The sequence below is a fragment of the Pseudopipra pipra genome, chromosome 2 (genome assembly GCF_036250125.1).
Source record: "Pseudopipra pipra isolate bDixPip1 chromosome 2, bDixPip1.hap1, whole genome shotgun sequence".
In the NCBI taxonomy this organism is placed as follows: domain Eukaryota; kingdom Metazoa; phylum Chordata; class Aves; order Passeriformes; family Pipridae; genus Pseudopipra; species Pseudopipra pipra.
In genome coordinates this window covers 112,630,502-112,652,163 of record NC_087550.1, presented here as the reverse complement: position 1 = coordinate 112,652,163, position 21,662 = coordinate 112,630,502, and the positions used below count along the sequence as shown (strand labels likewise).

General features: G+C 42.3%; 1 protein-coding gene across 2 annotated transcripts in view; it reads left to right on the top strand.

Annotated features, from left to right (window-relative positions):
* LOC135410314 (amine oxidase [flavin-containing] B-like) overlaps positions 1–21,662 on the top strand; it is a 149,858-nt gene that overhangs the window by 39,039 nt on the left and 89,157 nt on the right. The window contains exons 9-16 of one of the 2 annotated variants that reach the window (XM_064646917.1): positions 804–900; positions 1,645–1,698; positions 6,617–6,674; positions 7,580–7,677; positions 8,773–8,884; positions 10,488–10,550; positions 10,966–11,126; positions 14,025–15,538. In XM_064646917.1, coding sequence (XP_064502987.1) covers positions 804–900; positions 1,645–1,698; positions 6,617–6,674; positions 7,580–7,677; positions 8,773–8,884; positions 10,488–10,550; positions 10,966–11,121 — 638 coding nt within the window. In that variant the 3' untranslated portion in view covers positions 11,122–11,126; positions 14,025–15,538. Of the gene's footprint in view, positions 1–803; positions 901–1,644; positions 1,699–6,616; positions 6,675–7,579; positions 7,678–8,772; positions 8,885–10,487; positions 10,551–10,965; positions 11,127–14,024; positions 15,539–21,662 lie in introns of those variants that run through there. The other variant, XM_064646916.1, reaches the window with a different exon arrangement.

The following is a 21,662-nucleotide window of genomic DNA, read 5'->3' as shown; positions in this document are numbered from 1 at the left end:
CGGGGGCTGGGGGGCCAGAGCCCCCCAGGGGGGCTCCTGCCCTTTCTCCTCGTGGCCTTACAACATGGCTACTTCTTCCACAACAACTACAACAACTATCTTCTCTTCTGTTCTGCTTGTGATATGTTTATATTTTGCAGAAGCGCTCATTGGTTCAAACTTCCAAGGGTTACCACCCCCGGGGGATTTACCATTTTATAACTTCAGGGGGAAAACTGTTTCCCTCCACCACAGCTACAAATGTCATCCACCCTCCATCTTTGTGAATGACTTATGGGGTTCTGGATCCTGTCATGTTCTGCCTATTAGGTTTGGAATGGATTGACAGGGGGTGACTCCCTGTTTCTGATAGAACCTGTAGCATACTGTGCTTTGCCAACACCATTGTTCTTTTAAGAACAATATATTTTCTTCAAACTCTTTTAAGAACAATTGTTTTTTCAAAACAGTGTACAAATATCTCCTTCTCTGTCTGACATAAATGTCATACATGGAAACAACTGTGGTAAAGACCCTTGAACATCTTCAGTATTTGAGAGCAGTCCATTTCTGTGTAATAATTACCTTGCTAATTATTAGTTACCTTGCTCCCCTGTATCAGAATCATAATATCTGAGAATGATAGAGACTGGGAGAAACCTCTGGATGTCATCTAGTCCCATGTCTTGCTCAAAGCAGGGTAAATTTAGATCAGTTTGTTTAGAGCTTTTTCCTGTCATGTTCTGAATATTTCACATCTTCTTGGAAGATTGTTCCTAGATTTGGATAGATGTATCCTAACTTTTCCACTTTGTGCTTAACAGGGTATTGTGGTACCATGATCATTGAAGATGAGGATGCTGCAATTGGTTTAACACTTGATGATACTAAGCCTGATGGCAGTTTTCCTGCCATAATAGGGTAAGAGACAGTGTCTAATTAATGCTTTTTTATTTTGTCTTAGAGGCAGCAGTTGAAATGGAAAACCTACTGCTTTTGAAAGGAAATACTTTAAAATAATTAAAGGTTGAGTCTGTGGTGAATATGTTCTGTGATTGTTTTATTTCAAAAAAGTTTTCTCTATGATTTCATTGCTAATTTAAAAAATGAAATTCTGTCATTTTTTTTTTTACTTTCATCTTTTGCCTTGTTGTGTGGCAAAGTATAGACTTGGAGAAGAGGAAAGAAAAGAGAAGAAAAAAGAGGGTGATTGCAGAAATATAAAGTTTTTGCCCAGTATTCCAGTTCTTTAAATCAAAATTTGTTTTCTAGAATTATATTTTGTTTGGTTTGGGTTTTTTTTAACAGCTATGGAGTGTGATCAGTCTTAAAAGTTTTATTAAAAAATAATTTACAGCTCAGTCCCAGGCTTCACCTCTTGTTCCTATATGCCTGCACCCACAACTGTATAAAATTAAGGTAATTGGGAAACAGCTCATGCAAATATCGTAACATGAATCTCAGAGTGTTTCCTTCTAGAGTGAGTCCTGCAAGCAGCAGACAGAGCAAACAACGTTATGCAGAGAGATGAAATGGATATTTTAGATAGAGACCCTAAAGCTATTACTGTGAATCACAGCATCCCACCATAACATATTGACATTTTAAATAATGCAGGAAATGTAGTTGCATAATGGCAGTAAATTGTCTGTGGTCTTCCTACAGCTTCATTCTTGCTCGGAAGTGCAGAAGACTGACAGGTCTCACAAAAGAAGAAAGGTAAGTCCAAACACTGGAGATCTGTGCAGAATCTGAGTCAGAATTTTGTTATAAATGACCAGGGCAGGAAAAAAAATGCCCTGATTTGAAGGAAATTGTCCGTAACCTTGTGATAGTAGGCAGACATGTCACTTGGAAGAAGAAGGTATCTTGGTTTTGGATGAAGGCCCCACAGAATTCCCACAAACTGGCAGCAGATGTGTAGCTAACCCCTGCCCTTTGGAAACTCTCTGGTCCTGGTTCTTATTTTCCCACAAGGCTGCTCTGCTTATGTAACTCCAGATAAAGAACTGCTCTAAGCTGCTGGATATGAAAGTAGTGTAGAAATCCACCTGCCCTCAGTGGAAAGGATCCAGGTCCAGCCTCCTCTCCCCACTGCTACCTCTCTGGCTTCCTGCAGGTGCACTGAGCTCTTTGAAAGCTTGTCAGAAGGGACAGGCTTGACCATTGTGTTTGATTTTTATTTCTTCTAATCACCCTGGAAGGTCCTTTCAATGTCTGTAACTAAGTGCAACCTTGACGGTGCTGTAGCTGCTGTGAGCAACACCTCAGCATCATGAAGGGATCAGAAAGCTGCCTCCATCTCTCCACACTCAGCTATGAAGGGAAAAAATGCCCTTCAGGCCCAGATGAAGGCCATTTTACTGTCTTCTTGAAACAAGTCTCTGCATACCATACTGCTCTTTGGCATATTACTAAAATAGAATTTACAAAGTGATGATTTTTTTCCATCTCACCAGTTTACAGTATCTGATCAAATTAAAGCTAGAAGCAGAGAGTGTGGATTATGAGCAGAGGCTTATTTTGAAACTGAGAAAATAAAATTGTTTTTAAAGCATGCCAGAAGGAATACTGTGTCCAAGTAACATTTTTACAGTCTAACTAGAGAAGATTTAGTCATCTCAGATTCGCTTTGCAGGTAGTCTGGCAGTCTGTGGATAACGGGTCTGAATGGAGCTGTTAATGTCCCAGTCTTTTCAAATGACAGCCTGATACCACAGAGCCCTTTCAATTTTGGCAGGAATGGACAAGCACTGAAGCTTTGAGATAGACCCCCAGCAGGTGCCAGATGATAAAAGTCATGTAGGTATTCTGAAACCCAGTATTACCCATCATTCAAAGCCATCCCAAACACCAAATGGTGTCTTACTCTGTGTGTGAACCCCCTAGATTCATCATGGCTGGGCTTCACGAATGAAGATTTGGGAAGGGCTCTACCCACGTTTGTTGCAAGCGCGTTGGTGGCTGAAAAGGCCAATACGAGACAGGCACGTCCGGTTGCAAAAGGCACAGCAGAAAGACTCCTTAGGAGGTATATTCTGCAAGGCACGATTCTTTCTGTGTTGCCTTTTCTCCTCAAGGGTGATCCTGTGTGCTGTCTCAATAGCATCAGCAGCGTTATAGATGGTGTGTCTCCAGGTCTCCCGATTGGAGGCCAGAGTAGACCAGTTATGGTGATCAATATGGCCAAGGCTGAGATGTTGTTTCAGGGAGTCCTTGTATCTTTTCTTTGGGGCTCCTCTCTTGCAGCAGCCGGTGGCAAGTTCACCATAAAGCAAGATCTTAGGGAGGCGGTGGTTGGTCCTTCATCCTGGAGACGTGCCCTGCCCAGCACAGCTGTGTTCTCAGCAACATGACCTCAATACTTGTGACTGCTGCTTGCTCTAGAACAGATGTGTTGGTCACATAGTCTGACCAGTGGATGTTTAGGATTGTGCGGAGGCAGCGTTGATGGAAGCACTCTAGGAGATGCAGGTGGTGACGGTAGATGACCCATGATTTGGAACCATACAAGAGAGTAGACAGCACTATGGCTCTGTAAACACTGATCTTTGTACTTTTCTTCAGGTGTTTGTTTCACCAAACTCTTTTATGAAGCTTTCCGAAAGCACTATATGCCTTTGCTAACCTGTTGTCTATCTCCTCATCAATCTTACCATCTGAGGAGATGAGGCTGCCTAGGTAATGAAACTGCTGGACTGATTTGAGTTCTGATTGGCCAATGGTGATGTGGGGATGATGGGGGACTTCCTGAGGTGCAGGTTGATGGAGAACTTTTGTTTTCTTTAGACTGACTTCCAGCCCAAAGAGCTCAGCAGCATCTGCAAAGCAGGATGTTAAACGCTGCAGAGCTGCTTCTGTGTGGGCAACAAGGGCGGCGTCATCAGCATAAAGCAGCTCCCGGACAAGGTGGTTTAAGGTCTTGGTGTGGGCCTTCAGTCGCCTTAGGTTGAATAGGCTTCCATCAGTACGGTATCGAATGTAGATACCGTCCTGATCCTCGAGGTCTGCCGTGGCCCTTTGGAGCATCATGCTGAAAAAGACTGTGAATAGGGTAGGAACGAGAACACAGCCTTGTTTCACGCCATTCTTTATTAGAAAGGGCTCAGAAAGTGTGTTGCTGTATCTGACTTGGCCGTGCTGATCCTCGTGGAGTGAGATGATCATTTTGAGGAACTTGGGGGGACAACCTAAACGTTCCAAAATCTGCCACAGACCTCTTCTGCTCACAGTATCGAAAGCCTTGGTGAGGTCGACAAAGGTTACATAAAGACCTTTGTTCTGTTCCCTACACTTCTCTTGCAGTTGTCTGAGAACAATAACCCCCTGGATACAACTGAGCATTTGCAGTCTTCAAGAACAGCTTCTCTTTCTATGAAATTAAGGGCTGTCCTGGCTGTTTGCAAGGCACCATCTTTTCCCCTGGGCATTAAAAGCGCTGGCACAATTACCTGACTCTGCTGCTGCCTACAGCCAAGTTTTAAATGGGAGTTTTGAACTCTTGTCTTTTGAGGAATAGACCTTGGACTAGGAAGGGCTTTGCTTTGGTAACAAATGGCTGTGAAATAGGCCCAGCTTTGTACCTTCTGGGTGTACCCTGGTGCAGGGGTACCTCTGGCTCCTACAGTCTTGACCTCAGCCAGCCAAGGCAGGAACCTGCTGGTCTGTTCTGCAGCTCCCCTCCTTCACATAAGTCTCCTTCCAGTGGAAACTGGGGTCCAGGGGAAGGCAGAGAATGAACCCAGACCTCCCAGTGTACACTTGGGGTGCAACCAATTTATGTTATTTAGATAAGGGGTGTGGTGTTTGCCCTTCTGATCACAGGCTTCTTGTGGCACCCTACAGGGGATGTATCCTGCTGAGATGCTGTGCTCACCTACAACACAGCCTGGGCTCTCCCGTCATCACGCTTGTTACAGGGTTTTGGTAATCCTTGGATATGAAGAGTAGGATGTAGAGTCTGTGACAGCTATCCTAAATCATGACTAGGAACAGCAGCTGTGGGAGAGGATGGAAACCTTTTTACAGGCTAAGCCTGACTGAAGGGAGTAAAACTCACTGCTGCCTTCCAGGTGGTCTTCCCAGGCCAGGTGCCAGTGAGTAATTACAGTGGTTAGATTGTACCCTACCTTTCCACACTGCTGTGAAATAAGAGACCAGGGAAAACAGCTGTGCATGTGCATTTCTTCCACACTGGGCACAGTGTAACTCTCAACAGAACCCTACCTTGGTAGCTCCAGGCATAACATTCCTCTTATTTAGTGCTGATGGCAGTTTCACAGCTGAGTCCAAAGCCAAGAAATAAGGATTTTACTCACTGCATATTCCATGTGTTCCATGCTAGCTTCAACTATAAATACATAAATAAGAATTTATTTAAACGGTTCTGGGATGAAAACTGCAGATCTTGCAGAGAAACCAGCACAGCAGCAAAGATTGCTCTTATTAAGGGTAATGTCCTCAGTGATTGATTTCTGCTGGTACAATTCAATTCCTTAGAAACTGCTGGGTTTTTTTGTGGGGGGGGGGGGGTTCCCCCCCCCCCCCTCAAATAATACCTTGTTATTGATGAATAATTCCTTCCAAGGTTGACATTTCTTAAGAGTCTGAAGATGCCCTTGACCTGAAGCTTAATATTTTCTTTTTGCACAGCTATCTTAAACTAACTTGACACCTGCCAGCAGCAAAATCACCCCAGGGCCATGGCTCTTCCTGAACTGTAGCACCCTTCACTTTTTGCTCAAGCCCCAACCTGCACATGAGGACACCTTCAAGGCCTTTCTAGTCATCCTGTTTCTCCTCAGCCCCATCCTGTAACATTCTTTGGGTTGAGCTGCTCATGGATATAGCTGGGCTCCTGTAGAAGCTGGGTTGCTTCATACAGCAGTTATATATGGTGTCCTTATGGGCTTTCATAGCTGCAAGTGTAGCCCACGCAGTTACAGAGCTGGGACTCCTCTATTTTTGTGCCTAGCATGGCTTCCTGTGGAGCTCAGGATTTGTTTCCAGGAGTAAATGTTTTTCCAATTCTGTGTTTGAGTTTTTGTTTTTATAGTTGTTAGCTATTATTTCATCTTGATCTTCCGGATTTTGGGAATTGGCGCATCGGGGCTGAGAGTAAGACCCAAAAGCTTGTAGGAACAAACTTAATTGCACTTGGGGTTTGCTATGGAATGAAGTATATTCATGGATTTATAGACTCATAAACTAAAATAGGAGGAAATTTTATGTATACAGAAATAAAGTACTAATTCCCTGAGAGCCACGGTACATCGATACCTGCATCTTTGTAGGAACAAACATAAGTTAGACTATGTGCCAAGATGAAAAATTGCAGTGCCCTACTACTTTCTTTTCTGACAGTCTGGAGAACATTTGGATAATGTATGGAACTGGGCTGCTAGAGTTATCTTAAGGGAACAGCTTGTGTAACTGCTGATTAAACCAGCACTTATGCAGCACGGGAGTTTGAGTTATTTCTAGTGATCCAGAGGCTGACCAATTAGGATAGATCCCAAAAAGCTGGAACCTCAAGTTCAAGCAGATACATTACGTGTTCTCTTGAAACTAGGGTATATTAGGGTGGTTTGTTTGCTCTTTCCTCACGCTGAAGTCTTATGTTGCTTTTCTTTTGCAGGAAGACAAGGCTGTGTGAGCTCTATGCAAAGGTTCTGGGATCAGAGGAAGCTTTACACGTAAGCACAAAATCTAACCATGGTGTCTCTGGAAAAGGTACCTCTGGAAAAGGTAGCTGCTATGGGAGCACTTACTGCCCTCTCTAGAGGAGTGGAGAGAATATTATGGCAAGTCTTCAGTTGTGTTTGACAGTGAGGACAAGAATGAGCTTATGAAACTTTATTCTTGTCCAGCTTTGTGGGTGGCATTCTCGGTGCTCACACCACACATCTCAGCTGTTTTCAGGTGTGACAGGCTTGCTTTCCCTCTCATCTATGTTGTGTCTTCTGTCTCACCAGTTGTTAACACCCATTGCTGCATGTGTTGGGTTGTTTTTCCTTTGCCTTTCCCTCACCTTCTCTTCCCTGTAATGTTGAATGACTGTTTGGCTCTGCGTGATCTCACACTTAGATTATGTGATTAACACTGTTTACGCTTTAGAGACATTTTTAAACCAGTTAAATGTTGTAGACACCAATCTGGAAAACACATAATTTCCAACACAGTGATACTGTACACAGAACCATGCAAGTGGCACACTTTGCATTTTTACAAGTATATATTTGTGTCCCTTGTACATATTGCAAGTCTTACATCTGTGTACACCAGAGGTTAATTTTGCTTTACATGGTTCAGAGCATAAATCTGTGCACAAAGTATCAATTTACATTGACAGATTAAGAGGATTATGTTCTGCAGTGGCTAGATTAGCTAGTTTTTTAGACACTGCTAGCTACTTTTAAAAAATTAAGGCTTTTTGTGTTGGGTTCATGTTGCATTAAGAGATGTGTTAAATGTGCTTGTCTTGTCAGATGTTGACATGCAACAAATGATAAGCTGTTCTTCTCTGCTCTCTCCTCACTTCTGTTATTAGCTTCCTTGGGACTCTGTCCTTTCCCTGAGTGAATTAATCTCTGTTTTACAGCCAGTGCATTATGAAGAGAAGAACTGGTGTGAAGAGCAGTATTCTGGGGGCTGCTACACAGCCTACTTCCCACCAGGCATAATGACTCAGTATGGAAGGTACAGTGTCTTATTTATAGTGGGCTTTGGAGTAGTGAGATAAGACCAAGTTAATAAATATCCTCAGAAAGGGTCATAAATCCTCTGTCACTGTTCACTTTATACCTTTTAAGATCACTAGGGAATATTTTGAAGAGATAGTATAACCTTCCACTTGTCTCAGCTGGGCTTTATGATGGATGAGTTCAGCATCATTAGGGGCTTTTATTCACTCTTGAAATTCGGTGAGTACAGCTGAGTAGGCTCTAGGAAGGGAGTTGGGAAGCTTTCACATTCTGTTTACAAAACTGGCTTTGGGTGTTTGAGATCTGTGTAACCATTTCCAGCACATCTTTAGCTGGTGTTTTATAAATACTGGCAGAGAGTTAATTCTTGCCAGTATTTACAGTAATGAGTGATTTCTTTGGACTATTCCTTTTTTTTCAGTAGTCAAGGCTTAAAATAGTAATCAGTGGGCCATTGTATACAGTCTTCTCCCACCTAAGTTTTTGCATGAGAATAATATTTAGCAGGAAGAAAAAGACTTACATCAGACCAGTGATTGGATCCAGATACACAGTTTTTAATGTGGAGGCATAGCCCTACTTTTGAAGTTTAAGTTTTTACAATTTAAAAAGAACTTAGAGCAATGAAGCACTTGTAATGAAGAGCTTATGGAGGCCTTAGTATTTAAAGTAATTTTAATGATAATTATTGCCAATTCTGTCAAAAACAGAGTTAAAACAATCTTTATTTATTTATTTATTTATTTGTTTGTTTATTGCTTTAGATATTATGAGGATGTACTTCAGAATGCTGCACTGTGCCAGTAATGCTTAGCATTGGTATTTATGGCACTGGCTAGAATTGTGAGAGAGAGTAATTCTCATCTCAAAATAATTGTGCTTTACACCTATGCACAGTGTAAATGCTTAGAAAATGCGAACACTGGTGTCTTTACTGTAAGAAATTAAATGCGGTGCAGATTCCCCCTCCAGCTCAGCTCACCCAATGTTACTAACTGTAAGTGCTTGCTGTTATTTAAAACACTTCTGTAATGTTAACCCAACTGTTTTGGTTCTTTTCTGATATGCCTTACTGCTTGTCCCCCTCCAGGATCATTCGGCAGCCCGTTGGCAGGATCTATTTTGCTGGCACAGAAACAGCCACAGAGTGGAGTGGATACATGGAGGGGGCTGTCCAGGCTGGAGAAAGAGCAGCCAGAGAGGTACAGAAACTCAGGGGACACTGTCAAATATCCCGTGGAAAATGAAAGATCTTCTGGTTGGAGGTGAAATGGGAAGGGAGTGTTGACAGCATCACGTGTTCTGAATCTTGATGCAAGTCCCTGCAAAGGGGAGAGACTTCAAAAAGGATGAAGGTTTTGCACTTAGATTTGGAATACTTGAGAAGGGCTGTGGTTATTTCCTCAAAATCTTCTCTGTTTCCAGGAATCAAATCCTTTCTTCTTTTACAGAAATCCCATAGCCATTTTTTCCCCCAAATGATCACTCTGTTAGTAATCCTACTGAGACATCATGGCTGTTAGAGCACGGGAGCAGCTCAGTCCTGCAGCTCCGCACACCAAGCCGGTCCCTTCCTCCTGTGTTCCCAACAATACCATTGACACAGTGAAATACCTTTGAGAAAGCCTCACATGAAGTCAATAAAAAAGGACTTAGATTTATTTTGCATCTGAGAAAATGGCAATTCCTCAACTATTTTAAGGAACATTACAGTTTATGGAGCAGCAAAAGAAATGTCATCTTTGTTTTATGAGGCAAAGGGAACCTTGTGGCTAAAAGCTGCAGTTGTGAACAGAAATTCTCCTGGAAGGGATCTGGAAAGTTTGTCTAGCACATACTTCTGCCCCAAAAGACAAGGATCAACTATTCATAACCTGTCCCATTTGAGAAAATTATACCAAACCTGCTTCTGAAAACCTCCAGGGGCAGTGCTTCATGGTCTCACTAATGTACAGACATTACAGCAGAGCCTCCATAGGCCTCAGCAGAGAAGTTGACAAGTGTGCTAGACTGGTAAAAATATTGATGTTTTCCTTTCCTTGTTTCCTTTTGAAAGGAAAATATATTTAAAACCTAGTGCAAGGGTGTTTCTCATTCCTGTGCATTGTAGAGTTGAGGGGTTCAATGAATCTTGCCTAAGTAAAAGGCCTTCATAAAAGATGACAAATCTTAAACCTACAAGTACCTGGAATAGGAAAAACATTATCACCACCTCCATTTTATTTACGGTAGAAGAAATTAATCTTGCTGTCTTCTCTGACTACCATTTCAAATAATCTTTGCCATCCTACTGATCTCTGGTATGTTTGATATTTTGAATGGTAAGTTTTCCATTGCAAAGGCTTTCTTTTCAGTTCTGCTTTTCTCTTGCTGAAAGTAGTGGTCTGTCATCACTCCCAGGATGCTGTTCTTCTTCCTACATCATGGTAAAATTTGCAAAGCAAGCTACTCCTTGTAGCTGGCATAGGCACACCATATGTATGCCAGGAGTGTCTGCCTAACTCTTAATCATATTCACATTGTTCCTGTGGGACTGGGCAAGTTCTGATATCTTCCATGGACTAACTAAGCATAAAGATATTTTTCTGTTACTCTTTCTATGTTCCGCTAGGAGAAGTGTCTTTTTAAATATCTGGCCTCCCTAGAAATGAGTTGTAAAAGGCTGAGTTTTCTTCTAAAATTTCAATACACTGTTGTTTATGTGCTCAGTCATCATCATGCCATTTTAAAACAAAAATTGAAGCCAGCTTTTTTTTCCCTTTTGAAGAATCAATGGTACTTACTGAGAACATTACTGCCTTTCAGATACTGTTTGCTATGAGGAAAATCCCAGACAGTGAAATTTGGAAGCCAGAACCTGAATCAATTGTAAGTATTTATGTAGATTAAAGGGTCTGGCTTTTTTTCCTACTGCTTTGCCAATGAGATAAAGTTTTATTGGTTGTTTTTGTGTAAGTTCACTAAATCAAAACCACAATAAACTTTCCCTTACTCACCAAAACTGCCCCTTCCTTAAGAGGAACATGATAGAAACTCAGAGAGGGCACCCATCTGACAACTCTGTAGTGCAGGATTGGAAAGAACTGCACTTTTTAACTGGGCTGTGAATCCTTTCCACGTGTGTGTTCTTCTTCCCTTTAACTGGGCAAAAAATTTTGATACATTCCTTCCTGATAACATTTCACTGCTGCAACCCAGTTCTGTTTCTGCTGCAAGAATCTTGATTTGTATCCTGCCTCTCACAATGGAGATGTTATGTTGATAAGGGATGCTCTCCCTGCAGGATGTGCCAGCTTTGCCCATCACTATGACCTTCTGGGAGAGAAACTTGCCATCTGTGCCAGGACTGCTAAAGCTGATTGGATTTTCCACTTTCTTCACCTCTGTGGCTGCAGCTGGGTTACTTGCCTACAAAAAGGGACTTCTAGTTCGAAACTGAAAAAGGTGCCATCTCAAAGCCTCACACTTGAGGGGTTTGCTTTTTTTTTTTTGGTGGGTTTTTTGGCATGCACTTCCCTGTCTCCAAAGTCAGATCAGGACTGAAGAAGAGGTAAAAACAGTAGAGAAAAGAGGCTGGAGGGGAGGGATAAATAAAGGGGATCCATACTGAGGAAGAACCCCTTGAATCCAGGCCTATTTCTAGCAGTAAATTTTTGGTTGTTGAATTTCTAAGATACCCTGCCAAGCATTATCACCTTGGTTTTTATCCAGATCTCAGAACAGAAGGGACAGAACACCTCTATAAAGCCTATTCTGGTGAGATTTGCAGTTGTTTTTACACTTATGTATGAAACACACCCTGAACTCCAAGTCTTTACAGACTCTTTTTTGTACTGTACTATGCAACAACACAGTCTCTAGTTGTAAACAAAAGATTTCTGCCTTTCTGTGTGCTAAAGAAATCCATAGCTTAAAGGATGATTAGATAGTTCATGCAAATTACTGGTAACAAACTTTTTAGTGTTTTTATTTTTGTCACCCAGGTGTCCAGAGCCCAGGCAGCATCTAAGGGACAAGTCAGGCCAAATCTATCCATCTGAACTATCTGGCCATAGGATGCTGGCATTTCTAGTGGTCTCTATGTCCTACAGTGAGTTAAAGGGCAATGGTTTTAGTGCCTCGGGAAGAGTAGTTGAATTTCAGGCTTGCCACCTGTGTTCACAACTGCCTGGAACAGCAGAGCTGATGTCCCAGTCAAGTCTGTTCCTGGAAAACTCCTCTGCCTGAAAAACTGTCAGGCTCCAGCCCACAGCTGATGTGTATCCAGTATGGATTAGGCTGTTGGACCTGAGTGTGAATGGGAAACCTTGTGCTAAAGTACAGGCACAGCCTGTCAAGCCTTTTTCACCCTGTCTGACATCTCTCTGCCTCTAAGGTCCTCTTTTAGCTCCCTAAGTTTCTGCAAGATAGCAGGAGAATAGATTACTTTCTGCCTACCCCATGAAGTTGTAGAGCCATCCATAAAAAACTCTCTCATATACTTTATTCTTAACACCTTGCTTTCTTTCAGCTACTTAAATTTGTTCTTTGAACACCTTGAGGCTGTCTCTCGCTCAGTGGGGCACACACAGTGGGCCTGAAAATGTAGTGTTTGCATTAAAAAACCCAACAAAACCCCAACAAAACCCCCAAATTATCTGCCCCCTTCATGCTGAACACAGCTTTGCTGATTCAGAGCTTCAGTCTCTCCTAACAACCATATTGATGGGATTAGCACTTCTACTTCTGCCTGCTGTGCTGTATTGTACTGACTGTGCACTTTTAACTAACCAAGGATCTAAATGATAGATGAAAGAGAACCATGGATAGGAGAGTCACATGCAAGTGCTTCTGCCCTCCGTAGCTTGGTACCTTTCAAACAATGTTAAAAAAAAAAATAGAAGAAATAAAGAAGGCAGGGTGCAGGGGAGGAAGTAAAAAAACCCAGCCACCAAAACCTCAGTGCCTACATGTCAGTGTGTTGGTGCATTGTTGTAGGTATTTCTGTTGTGTTACATCTGCACAACAAAAAACAGGAAGGTGCAGGTGTAGCTGAGAACAGGATTTGGTGCACGTGAAGTTTGAGATATCTGGAATTTTTCCTGGCCTGTTTGCTGTGCTTCTCTCTTCAAACAGCATCAATTTAAACGTAAAAAAAAATTGCATTTCAGTAAAAAGCCGTGGAGGGAAGTATAATAATAAATTCAACAACTAGTGTGAGCAGACGGTAGAGGAACTGTACCAGCAGTGTCAGGCAGACTTTTTGGGCCAGCATCTGATCTTGCTTGTGCAGAGTAGTACTTTGTTCTCCAAATAGTCTCATGGAAATTTACTGAACTACTTCAAAAGCTGCAATATTTGTGAGCAGCACATTGTTTTCTGGTCCTTAGGTTTCTTTCTTTTTAACTTGATATGCCAGTTAAACATCTTGTAGCAGCAGCTTGGATTTTATCACAATTGAATATCCTCATAACAGCCTTTTAAAATGCATAGGGGAACTTTCCAGACATAAAGATCTTTAAGTCAGAACAGTGCAGCCACTGTACATATGGCCTTTCTCATTGTATCACACAGAGCTCTAATTTGCTGGGACATTTGCCTACTGCAGACTGCTTCTACATGGCTTTCTCCCCATGGGATTTATTTACTAAATCAATTAGGAACCGAAAGCTGGATGGGAAGTTCAGAGCTTTTGCAACTCAGACAATTCTTAGGCCAGAAATAAACACAGGAACCTAAATTTGGGAAAACATTCTTAGTCTTGGCCCTGATATCTGTAAGTGCTAGACAGTGATTGCACACTTAATACATAAAGAGCTGCTTCATTTGCAGATGATTTCCCTGCCAAAACTGTTTGGAATTCAGGTCCTGCCTCTGCCCTAGAAATACTCTTCAGTTCCCTACAGGGGAGCAGATTCATGAAGCTAATGAGGATAAATTGGTTTTATTCACATCCAGAATGTATCTCTCTCTTCTTTGCTCCTGACTCTGGCAGAAGTTTGTTTCAGTCTAACTAACTGAGGCAGAAATTCCAAGCAAAATCAGAAGTTAGGTAGTTGGAAGTGAACTGAATCGTGGACTTTTTGTGAGACTGGTCAATTAAAAAAAACAAAAAACAGCTGAACATTTTCTATACTTATCAACATTTCTTATTCTTAGTTTCAAAGTGAAACAATAATGTAAAAACTCGAAACCTCACAAACATTTCTCGTGTTGTTCCGCACAACTAAAAGCAGGTGGGACTTGAAATCTCAAATTAAATTTGGATTCCCTGGGATTTCTAGCCAAATCTGATTGAAGCTGGGAGGTCTGAATTGTAACATCTGTGTTAACACACTGAAGTCTCTGTCTTCTTCCTTGCAGGCTGCCAAAGTGTTAGGAAGGCTCTCTTTGTCTTTACTGACATGTCTTCCTATGATTATGCTGTGGATCTTACCACGACTGTGGGATAGAAAAAAGGATTTGCTGCCGTTTTCTCAACATTTTCCACGTAAAAGGAGTATGTGGCACTTTGTGTACATGGATACCGGTGTGATGAGTGAATTGACAGATGTAGGTTGAGAATCAAGCTGCTTCCCCTTGGGTAGAGGGAACTGTTTAGGACTGGCTTACATTTTTAAATTAAAATTCCTGCCAACCCTTCAAAGAGAGGAATGAAGTCTGGTTTAACGGGCAACGAGTCATGCTATCTTGTTAATTTATTAAGAAGTTTGATGAGACAACTGCTATCATGAAAGCTCCAGCAGTTTACCAGCTTTGTAAAAGGTACTATAGGAACAACCATGGAAATAAGTGTACTTGTCTCTTATGAACTGAATTGTGTTACCATGCATATTTTGTAATGCTCTTAAGAGTTTTCAAAAAAAGAAAAAAAAAGAGGTTTACTTTCTTGTACACTGTTCTGATAGCAACAGTACATTTCAAAGGGTGTTGGGTCATGGCATGATAATCTATGTTAACCAAAGTACTTGAAAGTTGATTGCATAAACTACTCGACAATAACAAGGATGTGAGCAGTCTGAGGCAGCCCCTTGTCTTTCCTTTAACTAGTGCATTTTTTTTTCTTGGTGCAGATCTTGATTCTAAATAGCACATCTGCTGTCAATACAATGACATTAATCACAGTTAAGTGTATGTCTGAGCATTGTCCATCACTGGAGCCCAAGGCCTGGAGAGAAGCTTAGGTCCTCTATTAAAATGGTCTTACCATGTCCTCAGTGGGACTGTTGTTTCACTCAGTTAGACTTCACAGATGTGCAGAAATTTTAAGATTTTTTTTTTGAAGAAGAGGGAGTTCTATGTCCTCCAGAAGTACTTGGATGCAAAAGGGATCCAGCATTAAATAACAGATCTGCCACTGCTCTCGGGCAAGACGCAAACCCACTTAAATCACAGATTACAGATGCTCACAAATAAACCTGACCTGTCTTTAAATGAACTGACATTCCCTCTCCCATCTCCACCATCTTAAGGTCACCTTGATCTTACTTCTGTTGAAGAACAGATTGTAAAAACCAGACAGCCAAAGCTGTCTTGCTTTCAAAGTGTCTCTGCAGTCACACTGTTTAGGCATTGTCATAGACTGCTGCTTTTAGCGTGTCTCCTGTGGTCATGTGCAGGTCAGTGCTCAGTGATGCCTGCCTCTGTGTTTTGGAAAAAAAAAAAAGAGTGACTTCACTTTGCAGGAATATATATGCTTTGTGTGTGATGAATTTGTGCCTTTTATAACTGTAGCATTTTCTAAAGTGCCTCTGTGGTGACTGTCTCCCTTGGTTTCCTTCTTCAGCTCCCTTTTCAATAGGCTCTGCAGATATTTTTATCTGACAGCTGTGAACTTTTTTTAACCTTAATTAGAATCAATAAATATTGTCATGTCACATGTATTGTTTGAGGCTTTTCTTTAGTGGGAGCTCCTTTTGACTTGGTTGGTGATGGTGAGTATTACTTACTACCACAACATTTTGCACTTCATACTGAAGCTAGTGAGGTATCTTCAGCCTTTCTCAGTAAAGAAAGCTCTGTAAAGAAAAAGGAGAGAAGGATTAAAAAACCCCCCAAAAACCCAAGCAACCCCCCAAAAGTGAAAAAAACCCATTCATCCCCTCAAAAAAAACCAATTACAAAAAAGAAATCAAACCACATTTGGTAATAGTATATATGACCACCTATCTTACAGCTAAGAATTAGATTTTATTGCTGTTGGGAGGGGGGTTGGAGTGTCCCCATCATGAACATACACCTCTCACAGCACCTTCTTTACCAGAACACTGTGAGCAGGGGCATATTTTGTAGCTGCTCCTAAGAGTCAAGGGCAGGTGGTGTGTGGCTGAAACTGAACATGCAAAGAAGTAGAACCTTGTACCAAATATTTTGTGGTGTAAACATAAAAACCCTGGAAGAAAAGAGAGACAGAAATCACAGGCCTAATTTCACCCAGCAGCTCAGTGTCAGTACTGGAGAGATAATGTAACTGAAGAACAAATTTGGTCTCAGGAAGGGACTGTAGGCCATGGATACTGGAAAAAGCGGAACCAGCCATGTGAAAAACATCAAAAGTGTGCAGTGCTCTTTGTATGGGCTTAACTTGCAGTATTACAAGTTATAAAGGAGCACAAATACCATGAAAGAAAATATCCACAACTAATCCTCTGCACAGTCTATAAAGCATCCATCCCCTAAGACACATGTCAGAACCAACAATGCATTTCACAGCCCTTAAAACAGCCAAAAAGTGGTTATGACTCTAAAACATTGCTGTATTGGATCAGATCTGACCTGCCTCTTTAACCCTTTGTTCAGACATATCCTGTAGAATCCCAGAGCAGGCAACTGAAATGGTGTTATTAATAATTTACTTATTTACAAAGCTTTCACTGTGCTAGTCAAAGAGACTCTGTCAGCCAAGGGACACTTCATTATTTCCAGCAGTCTAGCATACAGAAAATCAGTATGGACAGATTAATACAGGAGAAATCCATTTTGTTTAATATCTATGAAAGATACAAATATGATTTCCCAAGAAACCAATTAGAAATCCCCCTCATTGTTTAGAAGAGATTTGGACGTGTTTGCAAATTATTTGGCTAAATCATGCAAAACTCACTGCTACTATGAGAACTGATGATCATTGGATCATTTTTTCCTCTTGTCTTTTGTAATTATACCAATTGCTCATCTGGAGCAAATCCCAAAATGTTTGAGGGAGTGATGAATTTCGCCTTCTGGCTCAAGGCAGAATAAATTCCCCCTGGCCCTGTGGAATTGCCTCAGAAAAAAAAAGCATCCAAGAATGAAAGGCAAAACTGGCCTCAGATGGTAAAACCAAGATATGGTTTGGTATCTGCTGGAAAAAAGATGCTGTTCTTTTCCGGCTGGTCCTGCTCTGTGCGATGAGCGGGGAGAGGTGGGCTCCTCATCTGGTGTTTCAACCCATGCAGGTACTGTAGGACTCCTAAAGACATGTCTTTCTCTCTCTCCATGTTGGAGAATATCTAAATGGATGGGGTTTCTAAATCAGCATCTCAGTTATATGTTACAAATATGTGGAATTAACGTCTGTCTCACGCACGTGTATCACTTGTTCTGCAAAGAGTACATATTTTCCCACCTAGAGAGCAATTCATGAGCAAAAACACAGTTGCCTTGTGCCTCTCAGACATTGGAGGGCACCTTGTCCAGCCTCCAGCTGCTGCTCCAAAAAGAGGCAGCTCTCCCAGAGACCCAAGAGAAAATGTGTCCTAAACCAGCCTGGTATGGTGACACAGATGCTCTTTGGATACCAAACCAGGCAGCTTCTGCCTCCCACTAACTGCTGATGGCAGTTAGTTGCTTCTTGGGGTATTTAGTTTTGAAGAAATGCAAACAGGGATAATGCAGGCTCTGTGAATCCAATATGTTGCAAGATAATAAGCTGCATGTTAATAGATAGCTGCACATATAAAATGTTAATACACAGGTGTCCTTTATGCAGGCAGACTATACAATTATTTTGTTTGTCATTGGAAACAAAGGCATGATGTTCTAGTCATAACATTAGCAGTGTTTGCTAGAAAAGCCTTCAGTTAACAGCTGAGTGCCAAGTTAAGCTGTAAAAACATACATCTGAGTAAGAGGCTTTGTAAGTTGATTTTAGTGTGCATGATTTGTACAGTCAGGAGCAATAAGCTCTTCTGTGGCTAGGTTAGAAAAAGTTCAAAAATTATTTTAAAATGAAATCATAGAATCACAGAATAGTTTGGGTTGGAGGGGATCTTTCCAGGTTAGGTAGTCCAAACCCCCTGTCATGTGCAGGGTCATCTTCAACTAGATCAGGTTGCTCAGAGCCCTGTCCAACCTGGACTTGAATGTTTCCAGGGATAGGGCACCTGCAACTTTTCTGAGCATCCTGTTCCAGTGTTTCACCACCCTCGTAAAAAATGTCTTCCTTATAATTAATCTAAATCTATCTTCTTTTAGTTTTAAAGCCATTGTTCTGTCACAACAGGCCCTGGAAAAAAGTCCTCTCCAGCCTTCCTGTAAGCCTCTTTTAGGTACTAAAAGGTACCCTAAGTTCTTCCCAGAGCCATCTCTTCTCCAGGCTGAACAGCCCCAGTTCTCTCAACCTGTCTTCATAGGAGGGGTGCTCCAGTCCTGTGATCAACTTCATGCCCTCCTCTGGACCCGCTCCAACAGGTCCAGGTCTTTCCTGTTAGCTCTCATAATAGCTGTGGAACACACACTCTCATCCACTGGGTCTTTACCCAGGGCCATGCTGGCTTATCCCAGTTTTCCATTCTTGCTGGCATTGCTGAAAGAGGCAAATCAAGTTGTTCTGAGTCCAAGACAGTCTCACTCTGCATCTTGGCAGAACGTGAGATACCATTTCTAATTTAGAAGCAAAGGGTATTAGCTTTCATCAAGGGTTTTTTTTTCCTGTTTTCTATTAGTGATGTTCCTAATCCTTTCTTAGCAGAACAGCCTTAACAAAATAATCCATATCCATTCAGCTCCATTTACTCTGGCATCTACAGGCTCTGTAGACTTCCTCCCACTATCCCTGCAAATTTTGGGGGGGGGGGGGGGGGGACAACCTCATCCATATTTAAGTGCTCCATTCATCTGACCTACAGCAGGAAGGGTCTGATCAAACATAGACCAGCCTCACCTGCCCAAGGGCATAATGTCATTGAACGTCAGTAGTAACTTTGGGGACGGGGGTGTCTTATCAAGTGCTGTTTCCCTGAGGCAGCAGAGTCTTGAAGAAGCACTTGAGGAAGTGTACCCAGCAGAAACACCAGCCTTTGGCTGATTGGGTTTGTCAAGTGGCTCAGTTTGCTCCTGCACTGCCGTCTGATGGGATTCAACACTGCACTCGAATGTGCTCTGGTGCTTGGATGGGAAGGAGGGGAGAAAAGGAAACATATTAATAATGCACTGAGGCATCCTTGTCAGCTCTCAGGCTGTTCACTCCCAATTTGCATATGCTCCAAGTTGTAAGAAAACACTTTGCACAGCAGTGTTGCATTTAGCAGAAATTACATTATAATTTCAGATGTGGAAACTTCTATTCCAGGTCTGAGGCAGTGAGATGTCCCATCGGGCTGTGCAGTCATTATCTTAAACAATTGAAATGTATTCTTGTACTTAATCAAAATCAGGGGGAGATGTTACTCCAGCCTCCACTTGCCAATTCAGCCCAAAGCGGAAAAAGAATATTTAACTAAATTAGAAATTATTTTCCAATAATTTCTTTATGAGATGGAGTTTGGCCAGAGTAATTTTTCAGACTATGCATATTTTGGCCAACACCTCTATCTATCTCAGTTTGCTTTAAACTGCCTCCAAAGAAATCTCCTTCTCGAAGGAGGGGAAAGTACAGGTGCATTTAGGATCTGTCCTCACACTTTTCTTCCAGCTCCTTCATGCTACCAAGCAGCAGTAAGGATTTCAGCTGCCTTTTGGAGGAAGTCTTGTAGAGCTGGCAGAGGGGTAGTGCCACAGCCATTTCACTGCCCTGAATTCTGCCAGGGACTGGCTAGAGCCAGGAAGGAGAGGCTGCAGGGATGGAGCCTGCCTTTCTCTGCTTTCTCCAGTGTGGCTTATCAGAGCTTGGAGATGGGTGAGAACTGCTGCTTGAAGCTGTGGACTTGCATCCTTTTCCTTTAGTGTGTTTCCACTCCAGAGTTTATTTTGAGTACGTGATGGGAATATTAAACACCAGTGCAGAAACATCCGCTGAGACCTCTCTGCAAGTCGAAGTGTTAAGCTTCTGCCACCGTTTTGTTTGTGAGGTGATAAAATACTGCTTTTAGGTAGCCAGAGGGTGGCAGCCTTTATTGCAGCCTTGAGCCCTGCTGTGCCACACTGCTGAGCATCAGGAGGGCTGCCAGGCATGCTTCAGCGAAGCTCTCTGCAGCTGGTGTCTGCTAAAAGTAGTTCCCACTCAAATGCTTGGCTCTGCCTTTTGGAATTCAGCCAGATGTCCTGGATTTTCCTGGATTTAACTGATATTTTGATGAAAATGATGATGCTCAGGCTATAATCCAAGGAGTTTTCAAGTGTATGGTCTGGCCATTTGGAAGTCTAAATGCCAACACAGGCAGTAATTATGTCCTTTGCTTCATTTTCAACCCCATCTTGAGTGGCAGCTGCCCTCTTGTACTGTGAGCAGCAGCAGAGCTCACAGGTGTATTTAATAAAGATGAACAGGGGGAAGATAGAGATGACAAAGGACACCTGTCTTATAATTTCTTGTGCTCGGTAAACTCATAGGCAGTGCAGTTCATGGTTATGGTCTGGGACACATCACATCCCTGGGACCCTGGGAGTGGAGATGGGCAGCTTGAAGGCACTGCTGACCTGCTCTGGTACCCAGCAAGGTGCCACCACTGCTCTTCTAAAGCTTCTCTCTCCTCTCATAAGTAATGTACTCTCACTTGGGAACCTTTTTCCCTGCTCCTTCTATGCGTCCTTAATTATTCTGACTCTGTTACACAAGATGAAGCAAAAGAAACCCAAAACCAAACAAAACAAGGAGAGCAAGAAACAGGGAACTGAAACTGAAAGTGCTACAAATAAAGAGCAGAATAGGAATTACAACTGGATTCCAAAGCATTCATTGCCAAAGGCAGGAGCTGACTGGGAAAAGGACAAGTTACAGTTCACTCACAAAGAGCACATTTGATTACTCCTCCTGGATTTTCACCAAAATGAAATTTGCTTTCTCTGTGTGTATGTGAAAGGCAACTGTTGCAGGGAGCATTTACAAAGCAAAATTGTTTGTTTCCAACTGCTTTGTGGGAGAGAAAAAGCCCACAAGGAAGAGAAGAAAACTGACTAGAATCATGTTTCCACTGAAGAGGGCTCTCTGTATTTGTCCAGTTTTCTATTTCTTGATGCTGCTGTCAGGAGCTGGGAGCTGACCTCTGTGCAGAGAGCAAAAAAACAGCCCCCAGCTTGACCCCAGTGTGGTTTCTAGATGGGGAAAGCCCTTGCTGTCAGGCATCAGAACCTGGTCAATGGGACGTGGGAATCGACTGGCAGGAAACCTGGATGTTTAGACTTGCCAGACTGCACAATGTTGGCACATCACCCTGGGTGGTATTTTTATTCAAATATATAATGCTTATCTTTGCCGGTAGTTTGGGGTATGTTTGATCCTGGAAAGGAAATCAAATATGAAACCAGGGGCTGGATCAAACACTGATTGAAAACTATTGCTGGCAAATGATTAGTAAGGAGACCAAGTGAAGGCAGCAACCTCTTGATTCCCCAAAGTGGATTTTCGTAGAATCATGGAATGCTTTGGGTTGGAATCATTCCAACCCCCCTTCCATAGGCAGGGACACCTTTCACTAAACCAGATTGCTCAGAGCTCCATCCAACCTGGCCTTGAACATTTCCAGGGGTGGGGCGTGCACAAGTTCTCTGGGCAACCTGCTCCAGTGCCTCAGCATTTTGAGGCTGGATGTAACTTTTATCAACGCAGGTGACTGTGGTCAGACCTTCCCCTTGCCCTGCGTG